This window comes from Cnephaeus nilssonii (genome assembly GCF_951640355.1).
Source record: "Cnephaeus nilssonii genome assembly, chromosome: 2".
NCBI lineage: Eukaryota > Metazoa > Chordata > Mammalia > Chiroptera > Vespertilionidae > Cnephaeus > Cnephaeus nilssonii.
Window position 1 is genome coordinate 45035554 of NC_137073.1, and position 21485 is coordinate 45057038.

The 21485-nt window shown below is 38.3% G+C and overlaps 1 protein-coding gene across 3 annotated transcripts in view; it reads left to right on the forward strand.

The window, feature by feature from the left end:
* The window catches only part of DTWD2 (DTW domain containing 2), a 93033-nt gene extending 71833 nt beyond the window's left edge, over positions 1-21200 (forward strand). For 2 of the 3 annotated variants that reach the window (XM_079760084.1, XM_079760082.1), the window contains exons 5-6: positions 12434-12562; positions 18621-21200. In XM_079760084.1, the coding sequence (XP_079616210.1) occupies positions 12434-12562; positions 18621-18791 (300 nt within the window). In that variant the 3' untranslated portion in view covers positions 18792-21200. The remainder of the gene's footprint in view (positions 1-12433; positions 12563-18620) is intronic. The other variant, XM_079760083.1, reaches the window with a different exon arrangement.
* Positions 21201-21485: the final 285 nt, after the last annotated feature.

Sequence of the window (21485 nt, forward strand, 5' to 3'; positions counted from 1 at the left end):
TTCATGGAAAAAATAGTCCTTTGAATCTTTGGTGGTTATAAATTAAAGACCTCAAATCATGTGCAATAAATAGTAAATAAAGTTACACTGAATGACAAAAAAAAAAAATATACATTAGGGGCCAGGAAACGTTCAAAGAACTGGGGAAGCATTCCCAAATCAGGAAGGGAAGTCACAGGGTGTATATTATTGCTATGAATACAGTATTTCCTACTATTTACAACATATACAATGTAATATATTAGATGCCTTCCTATCGCATGAAGTACGTATTCTCATAGAGTAATACTGGTAGATATGTTATAGTTATAGCGGTATGTCATATCCTATCTATACTAATAAAAGTGTAATATGCTAATTAGACCATGAGACCTTCCGGACATCCTTCTGGACAGAGCCATGGTGGCAGGGCCGAGGCAGAGGCAGTTAGGGGTGATGAGGCTGGTGGGGGGCAGGAGGGCAGTTGGGGGCAAGCAGGCCGGCAGCGGGGGGGAGCAGTTGGGGGCGAGCAGGCCAGTGGAGAGGGCAGTTGGGGGCAATCAGGCCGGCAGGCAGAATGGTTAGGGGTGATCAAGCAGGCAGGCAGGTGAGCGGTTAGGAGCCAGCAGTCCCGGATTGCGAAGGGTGGGATCGGGCCTAAACCGGCAGTCGGACATGCCTCGAGGGGTCCCAGATTGGAGAGGATGCAGGCCTGGCTGAGGGACACCCCCCCACACACACGAATTTCATGCACCGGGCCTCTAGTATAAGCATAACCAATGGACATAGACACCAGGGGGGTGAGGGCATGAACGGGAATGGGATGGGGGAAAAGGGGGGATAAGGACACATATGTAATACCTTAATCAATAAAAAAATGAATTAAAAAAATAAGAAAACCATCTCAATTTTAAAATGGTCAAAAGTTTTGAACACTTTGTCAAAGATAAGTGAATGGTAAATATGCATATGAAAAGATGCTTAAAATTATTAGAGAGATGAAAGTAAAAGCACAGTGTGATATTGTTACACACCTATTAGAATGGATAAAATTAAAAAAGACTATCTACACATGTATTGACAAAGCTCTAGAGCAGGGGTCCTTAAACTTTTTAAACAGGGGGCCAGTTCACTGTCCCTCAGACCGTTGGAGGGCCGGACTATAGTTTAAAAAAAACTGAACAAATTCCTATGCACACTGCACATATCTTATTTTGAAGCAAAAAAACAAAACGGCAAAAACACCCGCATGTGGCCCGCGGGCCGTAGTTTGAGGACGCCTGCTCTAGAGTGACTGAAAATGCTAGTACACTCCTAGTGGCAATGTACAATGAGATAGCCACCTTGGAAAATAGTTTGTCAGTTTCTTAAGAAGTTAAGCATACATCTAACATGGGATCCAGCCATTCCACAACTAGGTATTTACCGAAGGGAAATGAAAGTTAATGTCCATACAAAAACTTATACGTGAATGTTTATAGCAGTTAAACTTGTAATAGCACCAAACTAGGAACAACCAAAATGTCTATAAATAGGGGTATAGTTAAAAAAATGTGTGGTATATCCATATAATGGAAAACTACTGAGCAGTAAAAAGCAATGAACTCTTGATACACACTACAACACGGATGAATCCAAAAATAATTATACTGAGTGAGAGAAGCCAGATAACTGTATGATTCCATTTACATAAAATTCTAGGAAATTCAGATTAATCTATACTGTCATAAACAAGATTTTTGCTTGCCTGGATGGGATTGGGTGGGGAGAAAGGGAGGGATGAGAAGAGATTACAGGATTACAGGGTGATGGTTATATTTATCTTGATTGTGGTGTTGGTTTCACAGATATATACACATGTATACATATGACATGTGCTTTAATTCTGTGCAGTTTATTCTATATCAGTTTTACCTCAGTAAAGTACTAAAAAATAATCTAAGTGAAGCAGACAAAAGTCCACATAGCTAGAGTAATTTGCAATGAAATCCAGACTTCAAAAATTATTGCTAGGATGTGCACAGTTGCAGATGGTAATGTCAAGTCAGTAAGAGTCACATTAAAATGTCTAGAGGTTTAGCCATTCCTCTCGGGCCCAATCTTTTATATACATAAGGCTAAAGTAGTATATTGATCTGGATATGTGCAGGAAACCATCTCCTGTGGCTGGGTAAACACATTAAACAATCTGAGCTGTGAAAGTATAGATCTGTACAATTAGATGTGAACACAGTCTTAATTGATCACCCTTAGGCTTCCTAGACTGTCAAAACCTGATCCAAGCACATGGCTAAACTGAGTGTCAGTTAATAAGACTCAAATTAACTGGAAATCTCTGTGACTCACTTTAATATGCCCTTGGATCAACTTTATTAGGCTCCATCCTTATATTCTGACACAGATATTTAGAAGATTGAATGTTATTACACATTTTATTTATTATTTATTGGGGTAATATTGGTTAATAAAATCACATAAGTTTCAAGGGTACATTTCTTTTGATTTTAGAATAATTGTAGATCCACATACAGTTGTAAGAAATACTTCAGAGAAACATTCAGCTTTTTAAACCTTATAATTTCAATACAACTGTAATATAGCTGAAATAATATTGTCTTTAACCCTTTTTACTTTTCTGACTGGGGCCCTGCAAATTAGACTGACCAGCCGGACCCCACCCGTGCACGAATTCTTGCATTGGGCCTCTAGTTTATATATAATTTTTGTTATCACTATTATGCTGTCATTGTAGAAACAGTTTGGCTTGGGTGCTTTTGATGATTATTATTTTTTAAAGAATAGTAAAATTTTATAACTAAGGGTGCTGGTTCTGTCTCATATTTTCATATAAGGAGACTAAGTCTCAGGAAGTTTAAATAACTTGTCTGATGTTACACAAATAATTAATTTTAAGTGGGAGGGTTTTTTTAAAAGGCAAGTGACAATTGAATAGTTTTTAGATTCATAACTTGTGTGCCTGATTGTTCTAAAATGGAACATATTAAGTGGTTATTTTAGAGGAGGTCAAGTTTATTAGGAGAACTTTTACTGTTTTACTAAGGACATTCTTAAGTGAAATTGGATGTATGGATCTATCTATATACTTATCTCTATCTATTTATATTTGTGTGTGTAGAGAGCCATTGGGGGGGTGGGGAGTAGCCTGAGATGTCAGTCATTTTGGTTATATTCTGTTTCTTAAATAGTTAGAAGATTCAGGGATGTCAGTTTTAGTCTTATACTTCATAACTCAAATATTACATATTTTATTTTGTAGATATAAATATTTTTATAATTACATATTAAAAACTAAAGTATTAGAAGAATAAATACCATTAGTAAATAGTCTTATCTCTGGGTGGTGACATTACAGGTCACTTTACTTTTTATATTATTCATTTCTGTATTTTTTAGGTATTTTATAATTAACATGAAATTCTTTATATCTAGAAAAGACACTGGCGAATATAGGAAGTAAAAGCACAAATGTAAAATTTTTCAATTATTTTGCTAACAAAGATGGTAACCTTGCGTTATACACTATCTTATTAAGTTGTCATGTCAAACTTAATGCTAAAGATATTTTTTTTGTAAATCACTAGGCCCAGTATTTATTTTCATTTCAGACTTCCAGATAAGCCTCTTTATCTTTCATCAGAATTTTAGTAAGTCCAAATTTGGGTCAGCAAATTCTCCACTGGTATAATATATAGGTAAATTTAAAACCAAAGTTGACCTTTGAATGATCAAAAGGTAACTAATATATACTATATTGTTACAGCAATAGTACTTAATTATCCTCTCCTATGCGGTATTATTAATTCCAAAACCACACACTTTAAGTAAAAGTTTATTTTATAAGTTGTGCAGCAATGTCCTCTGTCTTCATGATACTTCACATCTTTAGATATTTTTTAGAACCTATAGCTAAATATTAATATATTATGAAAAGTAAGAGTAAAAATGATAAATATTTTAATTTTAAAGAACAAAATATAAATTCTGTGGTTATTAAAACAGTCTCTGATTATTTTAAAATCTTTTAAAAAACTCTAACTTTATATAGAACATTAAATGTTTTAGAAACATGAATGATATAATTGATCATGAAACACTACCTTCCATGATACTAACTTTATATATATTTCTTGGGTTGACGATTTAGAAACTTTCTGGCATCTCCATTTTTATGGTAAAATAAAAATGTGTATATATATATACCAGTTGATGAAAAAGTTTTTGTGACATTTAATTTCTTTATATGACTGTACAGTTTAAAACATTGCATGATACTTATTCCTTTATAATTTTTTTCTCCAAATGAGTGCTCTGAAAATGTCACTTTGAATTAAAGCATAATGTCTGGAAAAGATAACTTATTTATGTTCTTGATGTAGATTTCAATAACATGCTGAGTTTTGCTCTAGTTGATTTTTTCTTGTATCCCTAGAGAAATTGCTGAAAATATTTAGATAGAAGATTTTCAGATTTTGCATCATAGAGAACAAGGTTAGAATTGCATAGAATAAAATAAAGTAATCCTTTTAATATTCTTAGAAAAGGATAGGATAAACACTACATACTTTATAATTAAGCGGAGTTCGTATTTGATTCATAAAGTCTACGTACTTTTTATAGATGCCTCAGCTTAAATGCAGATGTACTATTTTTGGCTGAATTTCTAGTTCTTGTAGGATTTGTGTGCCATCAGTGGGCTCTCCCTGCTATATAAACTTACTAACATCCCTCAAAAGAGGTAAATTATGACTAGTATATATTTCTCAATTCCAGCCTTTTAATGTAAAACTGATAATCAACTAAAGTAGTATTTTATCAGCTTCATAAGCTTAAATTCAGACACTAATCCCTAACCTCTTTATACAGATCCTTTGTCCACTTCTCATTTTTACATCTGCTTCCCCAGTAAAGTCACCCCCCCTCCTCAATTTAAGTGTTAACTGCTGGGTTTGAATTCATAGATAAATAGGCAGTCCTCGGGTTACGTCGGACTCGACATACGTCGTTTCGTGGTTACGTGGTTACGTCGCCATCTCCCATTTATTTATAAAAAAAAAAGTTCCGTCATTTCAACATGTACATATGTGCTTTATGTTTTTTATTATTTATTTACTACAAGTAAAGGTCAGGAATTGTTATCTTTCTTTTAAATTTTTTTTACTGTTTCACTTCATTACTGCTGTGTATGTGCTCCACGTGAGTGATGTAGGTGGGTTCCAACTTACGGTGAAGTCGCGCAGTAGGAACGGATCTCCGACGTAACCCAAGGACCTACTGTAGCTTGTTTTCTAATGGCTGTGATCATTGTTCATTAACTTAACCAATATTTATTGAACACCAGCCACGGGGTGTTGGGCACTGTTCTTGACACCAGAATACAGTGGTGAGTAAAACAGGCAGACAGTCCATGTCCTAATGGTGCTTACATCGTGGGAAATACACAGCCAGTTAGATCAGTATATAATTATAAATTAAAGTAAATTTTATAAGGGTGCTTAAAATGGGGATTTGATTGAAGTTGGGGTTCACAAAGACCTCTCTAGTATTTGAAAACTAAAGGATAAGTAGTAGTTAGCAAAAAGAGAAGGGTAGAGAAAATTTCATACATAGTCTGGCTGATATATAGTGATGGAAGTTTGGAGAGAGTAGTATTGATGAGGTGGAAGATTTATAGACCACGTTCAGGATTTAGCTTAGTGGCAAGCTAAGGATTTTAATCTGAGTGATAATGTGATCAGTTTTTGTTGTTGTTTTAAAGAGCAATTTTAGGTTCACAGCAAAATTGACAGGAAAGTAGAGAGAGTTTGTGTTTTAAAATATTTTATTATGACTTTAGTTTTTCCTTTATGATCAAATATAATGATGCAGCCCTATAAAACCTTTAATTCCATATATTCCATTGAACATTAGGAGGAAATATCAGGTTACTTTCTTGATAAAACAGTGCTTCCTTCAACATTTAGAAACCTGTAATCCATCCTTGCAAAGCCCTGTATATTTCCTCTGAGTGAAGACCATCGTTTTATGCCTCTTGTTCCAAACACTGCCTATTTATTATTTATTTGTTAGATTTCATAGTTACACTGGTTTGTTTTTTAAAAGATTACTTGGGTGACACAACGAGAATGATATAAGAAGACTTAAGCAGAAGCAAGATTATTCAGATAGGCCTTTGCAAACATTCAGGCTAGAAATGATGGTGACTTGAAATTGAGTACTGTCATTGGAGAGAAAGTTATTTAAAAATAAATGCTATGCTATATCAACTGTAACTGAAAAATCAATTAAAAAAATTGATAAAATTCATGATAGTAGTTGCAAAGATTTTGTGTGGTTGGTTGTGTCTCTGGCTTAGAATGTTGGCCTTGTTTAGTAGAAAGAGAACTAATTAATATAGATGAAATTAGGTTCTAGATATTGCCAATAAATTAAATACACACAAACAGCTTTTCATGGGTTAAAGAAGTGATGAGAGTCTTAATAAGATAATAGTAAGTTAAAAACTACAGGAGGAGCTTTCATTAAGCAGCTTGTGAAAACAATATAATAATAAACCACAAATTGTTAAATATTTTATATTATAATAGCGATACTTTTATTATAATTAATGCCTTTCCACAAAGAAGTGTGGTATTAACATGTCACTGGTTTTGATTAACAATTTAATAGAATTTTCATTTAAATCACTTGCAAAGATGAATAAGCTTTGGGAAAATTCACTTTTAATTTGAAATCAGAATATTTTTCCTCCTGAATAGAAAATAAATCCCTGCCATTTGATAAGAATTCTCCATTTCATATTCTTTTCCCATATTCTTTTTATTCTTCATTGCAGTTATTAGTGCATCATCATTTTGGGGAGTGATAATTATTCAGCTTTAAATGTGTCATTAAAAACATTCATTTGTCAAAAAACACTTATGCATGTTTCCAGTCTAAAAAGTTGACAGAATTTTACTATCTTTCTGAGTGGAACATATTGTATCATTAATGGCGATTACATAGGACTTTATGTTGTGCTTGAATGGATTCATTTAAAAAATACCAGTTCACTTTTTTGGATTTCACTAGCTCTCTTAAATAGTCTAAGAAAGTAATTAACAGAACAAATATAAGTATTATCTAACATCTCAATATGTTGACTTACACTTAAATGGACAGTTGTCAATAAAATTAAATTCCACAACACCACAAAATATAATGCATGTTATATTTCTCTTTACTACCTTTTCAGCTCTCACACAGAATGGTTATTATATATTTGAGTTTAAAGATGTATTCTTCAATCAGCAGCTATTTATATCCCTGCCATTTTGTTAGGCTGATAAGATAGTAAATTCAGGGTCAAATATTGGCTGATTATTGTTCCTTAAATAATAGACAAATACTATGTTTGCATGTATGTCTATATGCAGTTTTTTTTTTCACTTTGCTGCACAACAAAGATGGAAAGAATATACATGTAATTCAGTCAGGGTCTCCATTTCATTTAGTTCCTTTTCTGGAAATTTGTCCTGTTCTTTCATTTGGGACCCATTTTTGGTCTCTTCATTCTGGCTGCTTCCCTGTGTTTGTTTCTATGTATTAGGTGAGATGCTATGTCTCCTGGACTTGGTAGAGTAGCCTCCTGTAGTAGGTGTCCTGTAGGATCACAGTCTACCCAGTCACTTGAGCTGGGTGCTCTAGGTGTGCTGCCCTTGTAGTTGAACCTTGATTGCTGTTGGCAGGTCCCTGGGAGGGATTGACCCACACGCTGATTCTGCTGCAAGGACCAGCTGTGACTACAGTGGAGGCCAGTGGTCTGATTTTTATAGGTGAGGAGGAACTGAGAAACTGGATGACTTGACTGAGATTGATTAATTATTGTCAGGTTTGATATAATAATCCTGGTCTTTCAATAAATCCTCTTTCTATATTCCAAGATGTTATCATATGTTAATTTTTTTCTTTGAATAATTTTGCCTTGAATTTTCTTGTACATTTACTTAAGAAGATAAAACAATCTTTGACAAATTATTTGTTATGATGCCTGTGACTTCTCAAAAATATAGATCCACATTGTTTCTTTTTGCACTTGCTTATTTACTCATTGAATCAAATATGTGATGTAGGTGAAATAGCACAAAAAAGAGGAGCTTGGAGAATGTCATATTAGTATACTCTAATAACATCCTATATAATAAAGAGTTAATATGCTAATTAGACCAAACAGCAGAACAACCGTCCGGACGACCTTCCGATGACCTTCCGGATGAAGCCAGGGCTGCAAGGGCCAGCTGAGGCAGTCAGGGCTGTGAGGGCCAGCCGAGGCAGGCGGGGCTGCGAAGGCTGAGCCCCTTGCACAAATTTCATGCATTGGGCCTCTAGTGTATACTAATAATATGACAGATCTAGTGCATATTAATATGACAGATCTGAGTTATATACTCTTTTAATATATCCAGTTACTGGATAATTCCCGGAGAGATGATTAGTGTAGGATATTCTGAAGTGTAACACATGATAAATGTCAAAGTCTGAGTTTTCATATAGCTATGTGGGTCACAGTAAAAATTAAAACACTTCCCTGAAATGAGAAATGCCTTTTAAAAATCAAATTCATTCCAATAAACAAAACTTACTGTGAATTTTGCATGTTTCATAAAGATTTTGTTATAATCAGCTGTCTATTATAATTCCTTCAGTGATGACTTGAAATTGAGTATTGAAATAGTAGTTGTCTGTACTCTGTTCTACTAGTTGACCTGATGAAATATTAAAGCCATTAGTAATTACAGTTAATCAACATCATGAATTATTCTTACAGTTATTTAATCATAGGTTTTCTTTCATCACTGTATATGTTTTTCAATTTTTTCCTCCATCTCTTTCCTTCCCTGCATCTAATTTTCATTTTGTCTATTGGTAGAAATGTAAAATAATCTTACTATGATCATATCTAAAACATTATTGCTTTAAAACAAATATGCTTTAAAAGATGTATCCCAAAACCAAATACATTATGTAGTGAATCTTGATGATACCCACTGTGCTTTCCTCCCTCCTTCCCTTCCTTTCTCTCCCCCTCTCCTCCCCTTCCCCTCTTCCTTTCTTCTTTCCCCCTCTTCTCCTCTCTTCCTCTTTCTGAGGAAAGAAAGGAAACAAGTTGTAAAAGAGAATTCTTTGAACAAAAAGCAATTCTAATAGAACTATATTATGGGGGGACTGCATGAGAAACAAAGGAGGAAAAGGATTGAGGGACAAGATGCCATGGATGGGTTTTAATGGTGTAAAGTAATGAGAGACTCATAGGACTTTAGAGATATTAGAAAATAAGAGAGCCCAGCTGGCATGGCTCAGTGGTTTGAGCGTCAGCCTATGAACCAGGAGGTCACGGTTTCATTCCCGGTCAGGGCATATGTCCAAGTTGCAGGCTCAATCTGTAGTGTGGGACATGCAGGAGGCAGCTGATCAATTATTCTCTCTCATTAATGTTTCTATCTCTCTCTCCCTCTCCCTTCCTCTCTGAAATCAATAAAAATATATTTAAAAAAAAAGAGAGAACACCTAATTTTAATAAGTTGCTTTGTATTAATACTTAGACACCACTACCTTCAGTCCCCATGCTTACGTAGTTTAAGAGTAAAAGCTGAAATTCTCATCTATCCACACATTTTAAATGTGATTCTGATCAGAGTGTGGGCTAGGAATATGGCTTTGTGAGTGTAAAATTATTTGTTCATTTAATTAAAATAGGAATCTAAAGGCTAAATGTGTTGACATTCAAATTTTTATTGCCTTTTTATATCTAATTCTATCTCAGTCATTAGGTCTCAGTTAAAATATTATGTTCATGGATAAAATATGTATAGTATGTCACCTTTTATCTAAAAAGAGAGGACACATACATACATATGTATATGTCTATATTTATACACATTTCACACCCATATGGACATACATCTATCAGTTTATATTAAGAAATAATGGGAGGATAAATCATGAAATAAATTCTCCAAAGTGATTACACCATTTTCAGTGCCACTACAGTGTTAGAGAGTTTCATTTGCTCCATATCCTCCCCTGGTGCTGTTAGTCTTTTTTATTTTAACTGTTCTGGTAAGTATGAAATGTTATATCATTGTGATCTTAATTTACATTAAATAATTCTGAGCCCTTTTACACATACCTATTTGCCATTCTTATTTCTTCTTTGTGAAGTATCTATGCACTTTTTGCACATTGAGAGGGGGTTATTAGTCTACTTATTTTTGATTTGTAGGAATTTGTATATATGTATTCTGGTATCCTCTTATACTATTTGAAAATAACTAACATAAGGATATATATATACACATATACACATATATACATATGTATGTATGTATGTGTGTGTATATATATATATATATATATATGTATGTATGTATGTGTGTGTGTATATATATATATATATGTATATACACACACATACATACATACATATGTATATATGTGTATATGTGTATATATATATATGTATATATATATATATATACTAGAGGCCCAGTGCATGATTAAATCATGCACGTGTAGGGTCTCCTACACGCTTTTGCTTTCGATCACGGGGGAGCTGGGTGCCTGTCTGCTGGTGCACCAGGCCTTTCAGAAGCCTCCGGCGCGGCGAAGGCTTCTGAAAGGCCTGGTGCCGGAGCGGACAGGCACCCAGCTCCCCCGCTTTTGATGGTCTGTGGTGGGACGTGAGCTCGCTGCCCCAGAGGCCCCTTCTGTGCCGCAGCACAGCCATGGCGCAGACGTTGAGCTTGCGCTGCCGCTGGCGACGCAAGCTCAGCGTCCCGCTGGCCCAATCGGCCACCCCGCGCCTCCTGGCCAATCGTGGGCATAGCGAAGGTACGGTCAATTTGCATATTTGTCTATTATTAGGTAATATATATATATATATATATATATATATACACACACACACACACACACACACACACACACACACATACACACACACACACACTTACACACACACACACACACTAGAGGCCCGGTGCATGAAATTCATGCACGGGGGGGGGAGGGGTGTCCCTCAGCCCAGCCTGCACTATCTCCAATCTGTGATTCCTCGAGGGATGTCCAACTGCCTGTTTAGGCCCGATCCCCTAAACGGGCAGTCGGACATCCCTCTCACAATCCAGGACTGCTGGCTCCCAATTGCTTGCCTGCCTGCCTTCCTGATTGTCCCTAACCACTTCTGCCTGCCAGACTGATCACCCCCTAACCACTCCCATGCCAGCCTGATTGATGTCTAACTGCTCCCCTGCCATCCTGTTTGCCCCCAACTTCCCTGCCAGACTGATCACCCCCTAACCACTCCCATGCCAGCCTGATTGATGTCTAACTGCTCCCCTGCCAGCCTGTTTGCCCCCAACTTCCCTCCTCTGCCGGCCTGGTCACCCCTAACTGCCCTCCCCTGCAGGGTTGATCACCTCCAACTGCCCTCCCTTGCAGGCCTGGTCCCTCTCAACTGCCCTCCCTTGCAGGCCTGGTGCCTCCCAACTGCCCTTCCCTGCTGGCCATCTTGGGGTGACCATCTTGTGTCCACATGGGGGCAGGATCTTTGACCACATGGGGGCAGCCATCTTGTGTGTTGGAGTGATGGTCAATCTGCATATTACTCTTTTATTAGACAGGATAGAGGCCTGGTGCATGGGTGGGGGCCAGCTGGTTTTCCCTTAAGGGTGTCCCAGATCAGGGTGAGGGTTCCCTTGGGGCATGGGGCAGCCTGGGCGAGGGGCCTGTGGTGGCTTGCAGGCCAGCCATGCCCCCTGGTGACCCAAGCGGAGGCCCTGGTATCTGGAATTTATTTATCTTCTACAATTGAAACTTTGTAGCCTGGAGCAGAGCCAAGCCTCCTGTTCGCTCCATGGCGGCAGCCATTTCCATTGGAATTTATGTATCTTCTATAATTGAAACTTTGTAGCCTGGAGTGGAGGCCTAGGCCGGCCAGGGCTGCAGAAGCTTGGCTTCCTCCATCACCGGGGGCAACCCTAGCCTCCTGCTCTTCCAGCTCCGTGGCTGCCGCCATTTCTGTTGGAATTTATTTACCTTCTGTAATGAAACTTTGTACCCTTGAGTAGAGGCCTGGGCCTGCCAGGGTGTGTGAAAAGCTTGGCTTCCTCCATTGCCAGGGAAACCCAAGCCTCCCTCCTGCTCTCTGTGGCTGCAGCCATCTTGGTTGGGGTTAATTTGCATACTTGCTCTGATTGGCTGGTGGGTGTGGCTTGTGGGTGTAGCGGAGTGATGGTTAATTTGCATATTGCTCTTTTATTAAATAGGATATATAATACTGATACATTTAATTTTTCTAAACTGGCAATTTCAGAAGGAAATTAATTAATATTTAAAACACAGACTTTATAGTTTTAAATTTAAAACAAATTACATTCTATTCTGTTTTTGGTTTCAGGTGCAGTTAAAAACTAGCATTTCTAGTCAGTACGTAATTCGGGCACAGCCAACTAATAGGTGCCTGTCTACACTGGAGTGTGCAGCTGTTGCTCTTTCCATCTTAGAGAAAAATAATTACATACAAGAGGTAGGTATGTCTTTAAAAGATTATATAGTTTTTGAAAATAGGAGTTTGATTAGATTTTTTCTAGAAAAGTTAGAAATACATAGCTTGTTAAGTTTGTAGCTCAAGTGACAAGTAGAATGTATCTGTGATAGAAGTTTGTGGCCCTGGCCAGTGTGGCTTAGTTGGTTGGATCAGTCACCATTAGACCAAGGACCCATTAAAAGTTCAAATCTTGAAGGGAAAATATAATATTCTTTGTGTATAGATTTAAAACTTTCTTTCCTTGCCCTGACCAGCTGGCTCAGTTGGTCAGAGCATCTTCTTGTATACCAAAAGAGTGTTGATTTGATTCCAGGTCAGGGCACATAGGTTGGTTTGATCCCCAGTCAACTGATGATGTTTCTCTCTCACATTGATGTTTCTGTCTTTCCCTTTGTCTTTCTTCCTCTCTCTCTCTCTCTCTCTCTCTCTCTCTCTCTCTCTCTCTCTCTCTCTCTCTCTCTCTTCCTTCCTCTCTCTCTCCCTCTCTCTCTCCTTCTCTTTCTCTCTACCTCTTCCCTTTCTCTAAAATCATTAGAAACATATCCTTGGCTGAGGATTATGAAAAACAATAAAACTTACTTTCCTTTCCTTCTTTTGGGTTCTAAAAAGAATCCTTTATGGAGGTATATCTCTTACTCTCACAATTGGAATTTGATCTTCACTGCAATCCCAAACAGAAGCTTTAATGTTGGTAGTGGTGGTGGTTTAATAATAATAGTTGTAAAATAATAGGGCTGGGGTTCAGGATGGGGTTTATATTAGTACTACTACTAATGCTGCTACTGCTGCCCCCTTTCCTGGTTTTATAAGGTAGATTATTCTGGTATTAATTAATGTACCATGATAGCAGGAAACCTATCTTATGTTCTGAGTATAATATCTTAACAACAGACAAAGTTTAAGATATAGAATGATGACATGATCCTTCAGTTTTTGTTATTGTTATCTATGAATAAAATTGAAAATAAAATCCCAAAGTAATAGTCTCATTCTCTTTGCTTTTGTCAGCAGTAGTAGGAAAAGGATGTTTGACAATCAGACGTGTGATCTGGGAGGTATTAATAAGATGGTTGGTTAAAGTATGAGCAGAAGAAATGCAAAATGAAACATCCCAAGTTGCTTATTACTGCAGATGGCAAAAATGTAGCTTTCTTAGTGGGGGCACCCCAAGTCCAGCCTGTTCAGATCTAGCTATAATAAAAAAAAATTGGTACATTCTTCTGAGAAACATAAAGGTGTTTTCTCTTTTTCCTTTGCCAACCCTTCCCCCCACTCATAACCTTTAATTAATGGCATCGTTATAGAACCTTAACATGATGGGGGAGAGTAGTAATTTTTCAGCCTGCTTCATTCTGTAGAGGTAGGGCTCCTCAAAATAATAGCTTTCTTAGTCTGTTGATTTATCCGTATCCTTTACTCTTTGAGTAGTTTTTCAAACACTTGGAAGTCTAGCATGATAGGAGCTTTGAAGCAGGTTTGACAAACACTTGGAAGTCTAGCATGATAGGAGCTTTGAAGCAGGTTTGAATTAAAACTTCATCATTTATCATCATTTTTCGCCAGTGGGCAATTCATGTAATCTCTTAATGCTTATTTTCTTATCTGTAATATAAGAACATTAGTTACCTCATAGTGTTGTGAGAATTAAATGGGATAAAGTGTAATTGCCTGACATCAGGCACTCAAAATAATTAATCTTTTGCCCTTCCTTGTCCCTCTGATAGGATTGACAAAAAATTTGAACTAAAAGTTAGTGATTTTCATCAGCTGCAATAGTATTTACCAGGGTTTCATACATTGGAAATCTTGAGCTTGGGAATCTTTTTTATTATAGAACTCCCTCTGCTTGTGAAGTTTGACCTTATGAACTTTTATAACCAGATGTGGCCAAGCTTTGTGCTGTAGCCTAAGTGCCTTAGCTACACTCAGCAGCAGCAGTTGGTAATAATGGCCCCTTGAAAACTCACTTTGTACCTATAGACAAAAGGATTTACAAAACACTGATTTTACCCCAAGTAACCTTTTAGAAACTATCTTGTTTATTTTATAAGTAGATTTTCTTTGTTCCTGATATCTGAGTGCCTCAGATATAATGCATATAATGTATATCTGAAGAAATCTGAAACACTGATTCGAAAGAGTATATGCACCCCTATGTCTATTGCAACATTATTTACAATAGCCAACATTTGAAAGCAGCCCAAGTGTCCATCAGTAGATGAGTGGATAAAAAAGCTGTGACACATTTACACAATGGAATACTATGCAGCTGTAAAAACGAAGGAAATCTTACCTTTCCGACAGCATTGGTGGACCTGGAGAGCATTGTGCTAAGTGAAGTAAGCTAATCAGATAAAGATAAGTATCATATGATTTCTCTCATATATGGAATCTAATGAACAAAATAAACTAACAAAATAAAAACAGACTCATAGATAGAGAACAGACTGTTAATTGTTAGAGGGGAGCGAGGTTGCAGGGTTGGGTGAAAAAGGAAAAGGGATTAAGCAAAAAGCCCCCACAAAATAACAACACCTCATAAACACAGACAAAAACATAGTGATTACCAAAAGGGAAGGGTAGTAGGGGGAGAGGTAAAAGAAGATAAAGGGGATAAATGGTGATGGAAAGAGACTTAACTTGGGATGGTGAACACACAATAAATTATGTAGATGATGTACTATAGAATTTTATACCTGAAACATATAATTTTATTATTTAATGTCACCCCAATAAATTCAATTAAAAAATAGGTTGAATTAGGCTCCAGTAACTTAAAAACCCAATATTAGAATGGCATAATACAACAACGGTGTATGTCTCTCTCACACTGCCTATCCATTGTGATTGCCAGGGGATCTCTGCTCATTGCAGTCACTTAGGGAACCAGGCTGATGAAGGCACTATCTAGACATGTCATTCTATTTTCTTCAAGGAAGGAATAAAAGGAGGTGGTCAATCATATACTGCCTTTAAAGCTTTTGCCCAGAGGTGGCATGCATTATTTGTGCTCACATTCTGTTAACCAAAGCAACTTATGTCGCCACCTAACTTCAAAGGGGAGTAGAAAATGCAGTTTGATCATGTACCAGGGAAGACTGGAACATTTGTGACTAGTTCTAGTGACTGGCACAGAGATGGAGTGGGGATCTAATTCAGGTCTCTCTATCTCCAAAATTCATTCTCTTAATCACCTCAGAAAATTAATAGACGCTTATGTTCAGGAGGTAAAAGTTAGTCTCTTAACCAGAGGAATATAGTATTCTCCTGTCTATGCAGAATTTAATAAATTCCATAAAATTGCAATAGAACCTTCAATTGTCTCAGTCTGTACATAGTCCTAGATATGTTTCCTAAGTACAGTGATGCAAAATCCAATCAGTCCACTTTGTTGACTCTGTAAAGTAATATATAGTCATCTCCAAATTTCCTGTCTTGTTTGAAGAAATGAAGATGTTAAAAGAAATTATAAGAACACTAGGGGCCCAGTGCATGAATTTGTGCACCTTGAAAGGCACAGGGGTGGGTCTTGGCCCATCCTCCGTGCCCCTGCCTGGCCCCTCCCGCTGCGGCCTCTGATCCCCTCTCTACCAGCAGCCCCGCTTCCACCACTGCCGTTCCCACTTGCTGACGGCACCAGCCCCGCTCTCACCCACTGACAGCACAGAGCGATTGGGGCCGGCGCCAGCAGCAGATGCGAGTAGTGGCTGCTTCCCTGATCACCCCTCAGGAGCAGGGGGAGGTGGAGAAGCCCTCAGGGGCAATCAGGGTCGGCAGCCACCACTCACACCTGCTGACAGCGCCGAGCAATTGGGACTGGCACCGGGTGCCAGCAGCGGGTGTAAGTCGCGGCTCCAGCGCTGGCTGTGGGTACAATCAGGGCCTGAGCCAGCAGTGGGTGCAAGCAGCAGCTCCGACTCGGACAGTGGGTGCTAGCGGGGCTGATACTGGCAGCGGGTGCAAGAGGTGGCTGCTGGCCCTGATCGCCCCTCAGGAGCAAGGGGAGGTGGAGAAGGCCTGAGGGGCGATCGGGGCCAGCAGCCGCCATTCACACCCGCTGATGGCACCAAGTGATTGGGGCTGGTGCCAGGCACCGGCAGCGGGTGCGAGTGCAGGGCGAAACCATGGCGCACCCATGGCGCACAGGAGCAAAGAATTTTCAGAGGCTCGCCCTGATGAGTTACTGGCACTCCACCTTGGTCTGGTGCCCCTGCTCAGCTGCTCCACCATCCCGCCGTGGCCGACGCCCGCCATGTTCCCTGCTCTACTGCCTGCTGCCAACACCCGCCATGGTTCGCTTGCACCCGCTGGTGGTCAGTGCATGTTATACCAACCGCTTGGTCAATTGTTCTGCCGTTTGGTCTATTTGCATATTAGGGTTTTATACATATACAAATCTAAGGGACTATTTACAACAGTGTCATGCAGAGCTTTTCCAGGATGTTTGTCTTATGGAGCACTTACTGCAGTGGTTGAACAACATAGCAATTTCTTTTCTCCTGTAAATAAGAAATGCTGAGGTGAGCAGTCCAGGGCTGGCAATGCATCAGAGACCCAGGTTTTTTTTCTGCTTTTCTGTTCATTATCATATATATATATATGGTTCAATCTTCATGTTTTTTGCCCTGTAGTCACAAGGTGGTTATTCCATCTCTAACAATCATATTCCAGTCCAGAAGAAAGAGCAAAAGCCTCTGTCTGCTAGGTCTGTTACGTTTTAAAGAGAATCCCTGGGAGCCCAACCCAGAGACTTCCACTTACATCTTATTGGATAGACTGTGTCATATCACTAGCTGTACACATTGCCACCTTCAATACAATTTTTGATTTTTTAACTAGTTAACTGCCACGCATCCACGATATTTTGAATTTAATAAAAAATCAATTTTCAATGAATATTATAAAAATAAATATATTACTCACAATTCAGGTATTCTTGAATATTTTCAGTTGAAAATTTTCACGAAAAATGATTTTTTAAAGCATCTATAGATGCTTATGGTGTACAGAGGATTAATAAGGAAGAAAAGAATGGATATGAAGAAGCAACTACTAGTGACTGCTAAAATTTATAAGAGTTCCTTGTACATTAAAGCTATTAAGAAGCCCTTTCTACCACTTGTGTTGTATATGTGAGGGAATAATTTTTCACACAGACATTTTAAAATTTTTATAGTTAAATCTGTGAGTTTTTTTTGTTCCTTTTTTTTTTTAACTGCTCAAATCAAGCGTTGCTATTATTATTTAAAAGAATTAGATCAGGGATCTCAGGCTTAAGGAAAGAATCTGACTCAAAATATGTTTAAAACACTGAAATCTCTGGATGGTATAAAGCACTGGTATAGTGTTTTTACCTAAAATTTTTAAAAATTTGCATAACTTTAGGAAAAGTATATGCTCCAGTTGTTTACAACCTCCACCACTCTCTGTTATCCTATGGATCCACCCAATTCACATGCATATGTTAAATGGCTGGCCTTGTAGGTATTTAAATTTGGACTGGTATGTATACAGTTAGGATTATTTGGAATGCACCAAAACCTGGTGTCTGACTGGCATGTGGTCCATGTATTAGTGTGCTTTAGTCAACCACTTATCCATCACTGCCATCAGCTAATTGTTATTAGGTAGCAGGAAGCTTGTGTCTTTCTGTTATTGAAAATGAATCAACTCATCTTTATTATCTAAAGGTCTCTTGTTGTCTGTTTGTTACAGATTAAATTATAATGGCAACACTTTTGTGGTGTTTGAATATCTTAATGTATAAAACTAAATTCAAACTTTATCACCTATATGGAAAATCAATTTGTGTCTTTTTACTGGAGTTACTTAGTGGTATGTAAGGTATGAATTTAAATAAATTACTTGTTTAGAAATCCCATATATTTATTAGAATACTTGTTGCTCTTCATAGTTAAAAGCTAATAATAATAATGATAATTAAGATAATAATGCTTGTTTCTGAAGGAAAAATCTAGATAGAATATCATAACTTGTCACAGACACATTTTTAGTATTTTTTTTTTTATCTTAACAGACTTTGCTTCGCCCTCTTCGAGCTTTATGCTCCTTCCAGCTTCAGCATGGTGCTCAAATTCGCCTCAGCAAGGAACACCTTCTGAAAAATGGATTATATCCTAAGCCGATGCCAAAGAACAAACGCAAACTCAGGAAGATGGAACTGTTAATGAACAGTGTTAAAATTTAGCACAAATGTTCTTATGGTGCTATTTATGGTGTCTTCAGTTGACAGTACCATCTTAAGTTTTTTTTTTAATTTCTTTATTGATTAAGGTATTACATATGTGTCCTTATTCCCCTATTACCCCCACCTCCCATTCATGCCCCCATCCCCCTGTTGTCTGTGCCATCTTAAGTTTTCATACACATTAAGTCTGTGGGGTTTTTTGGTTGTTTAAAGAATGAGGGTTGCATACTAAAGTTGTCCAGAAGAAGGACATAAATCATATAGCCATGAAAGCAAATAAAGAAGCAAAATTAAACTGACTCAGTAAAAAGCAAGATTCCATGCTGTATTTGCTTTTAAAAATGTGCCTCTAATACATTTTTTCAAGTCCATAATTGAAATGGGATTAGTTGTTAAGCTGGGTTAGAAGTACTTTTTTAAAATGGAAGGAAATCCTTGTGCCTGACTGGGACAGTCATGTTTCCATTACTGTTTTATAGATAATTAGGTATAGACCTGTAATAGATGACACCCCCATCAATTTGCAATAGTATACATGGACTTTATAGTTTAAAATAAGGAACAAAAATAATGATAATCAAGTAGTTTAGATTGAACTTATTTATTTCATATAATAGTATAAAGAATAAGGAAACTAAGTATTTTTAGGGATTAAACTTGAACTCAGTTAATGTGATTAAATGTTCTATTAATGCCCATAAATTTTTTTATTACGGTATAATTGACATAATACTAGTTTTAGGTGTATAACATAATGATTTGATATTTGTATATTGTAAAACGGTCACTACAATACATCTTGTTAATGTTCATCATCATACAAGTTTTTTAAGGTTTACTTACTTTTTAAAAAAATATATATATTTTAATTGATTTAAGAGAGGAAGGGAGAGGGAGAGAAAGTTAGAAACATCAATGATGAGAGGGAATCAATGATCAGCTGCCTCCTGTATGCCCCACACTGGGATCAAGCCTGCAATCTGGGCATGTGCCCTGACTGGGAATTGAACTGTGACCACCTGGTTCACAGGTTGATGCTCAACTATTGAGCCATGCTGGCTGGGCCTAAGGTTTACTTTCTTTGCAGTTTTGAAATATTCAGTACAGTATTATTAACTACTAGAGGCCCAGCGCATGAAATTCATGCACGGGTAGGGTCCCTAGCAGCTGCGGGCTGTCAGCCTGGGCCTTCCTTTGTTCCGTGTCACCCCCTGGTGATTAGCGCACATCATAGCAAGTGATCAAATTCCCGAGGGGACACATTGCATATTAGGCTTTTATATATATAGACTAGAGGCCTGGTGCATGAAATTCGTGCACTCGGAGGGGGGTGTCCCTCAGCCTGGACTGCACCCTCTCGCAGTCCAGGAGCCATCAGTCGGACATCCTTAGTGCTGCCATGGAGGCGGGAGAGGCTCCCACCACTGCTGCTGCGCTAGCCAGCCATGAGCCTGGCTTCTGGTTGAGCGGTGCACCCCCTGTGGGAGCACACTGACCACCAGGGGACAGCTCCTACATTGAGCATCTGCCCCCTGGTGGTCAATGCGTGTCATAGCGACCAGTTGTTCTGCTGTTTGGTCGATTTGCATATTAGCCTTTTATTATATAGGATAATGTCTTATTATGGGCAAGGCCTCTAATTCAATTTTTTTTAGGTAGTTAAAGGGAGGGGCAGAATTTTTACTTGAGCCTGAAGCTAAAATTGCCCTTAGCTCAAAACTCTGCATAGCACTGAGACACATCTTGATGAGGCTCATTCTGAACCCCCACACTGTCTATTATGTGGATAAGTATTGGGAACCATCTTATCTCTTTAGTGAAAAGAACCTTTTGTTATGTTACAATGACTAACTTTATCTCATGAGTTGTGTTTTGGCTTCAAGCCCGTATCCAGTATTCATGCAGCAACTTCAGCTCTTCTGTTAATATTTACCTGGCATATCTTTTATTTTATTTTCTCTAAATCTTTCTAGATTTCTATGTATTAGATAGGAATAGCCCTTGGACACAGACGATAGTCTGGCGAAGGCCTGGAAGGGGCAGATGCAGGGTGGAGGAGATCAATGGGAAAGGAAAAAAAAAAAAAACTAAAAGAAAGGGACATCTGTAATACTTTCAACAATAAAGATACATTTTAAATAAAGGAAAATATTTTAGTTGAAAAGAGTTTTAGGTGAAATAATATAAGTAATCGCTCTACACTGTACTTTATATTCTCAGCTCATCTCAAAGAGATATTAATTGACCCTGTGTTCACTTAATATTAATTGACCTTATGTTCACTGACTGCAGGACTGACTTCTGCCACATCGACCCAGCACTGACTGCCACAGGGGCTGTGATCAGACCCTGCTTTTCTCTCCCAGCCTCTGTCCGGGCCAGATTGCAGCCCCGGCAGTCAGTGCTGGGTCACTGAGGCACCTGCAGCATGGCAGAGGGGGCTGCGATCAGGCCTGAACAGAGGCCCGTAGAGAAAAGCAGGGTCTGATCAGTGCTAGGTCAGCGTGGCGGAAGTTAGTCCTGGCGACCTCAGCAAACCAGCACTGACTGTCGAGGGTGCTGCAATCAGGCCCGGAGAGAAAAGCAGGGTCTGATCACAGTCCCCATGGCAGTCAGTGCTGGGTCGGCGTGGCGGAAGTCAGTCCACCACTGACTGCAGGATTGATTTCCGGTGGTCAGTCGAGCCTTCGGTCA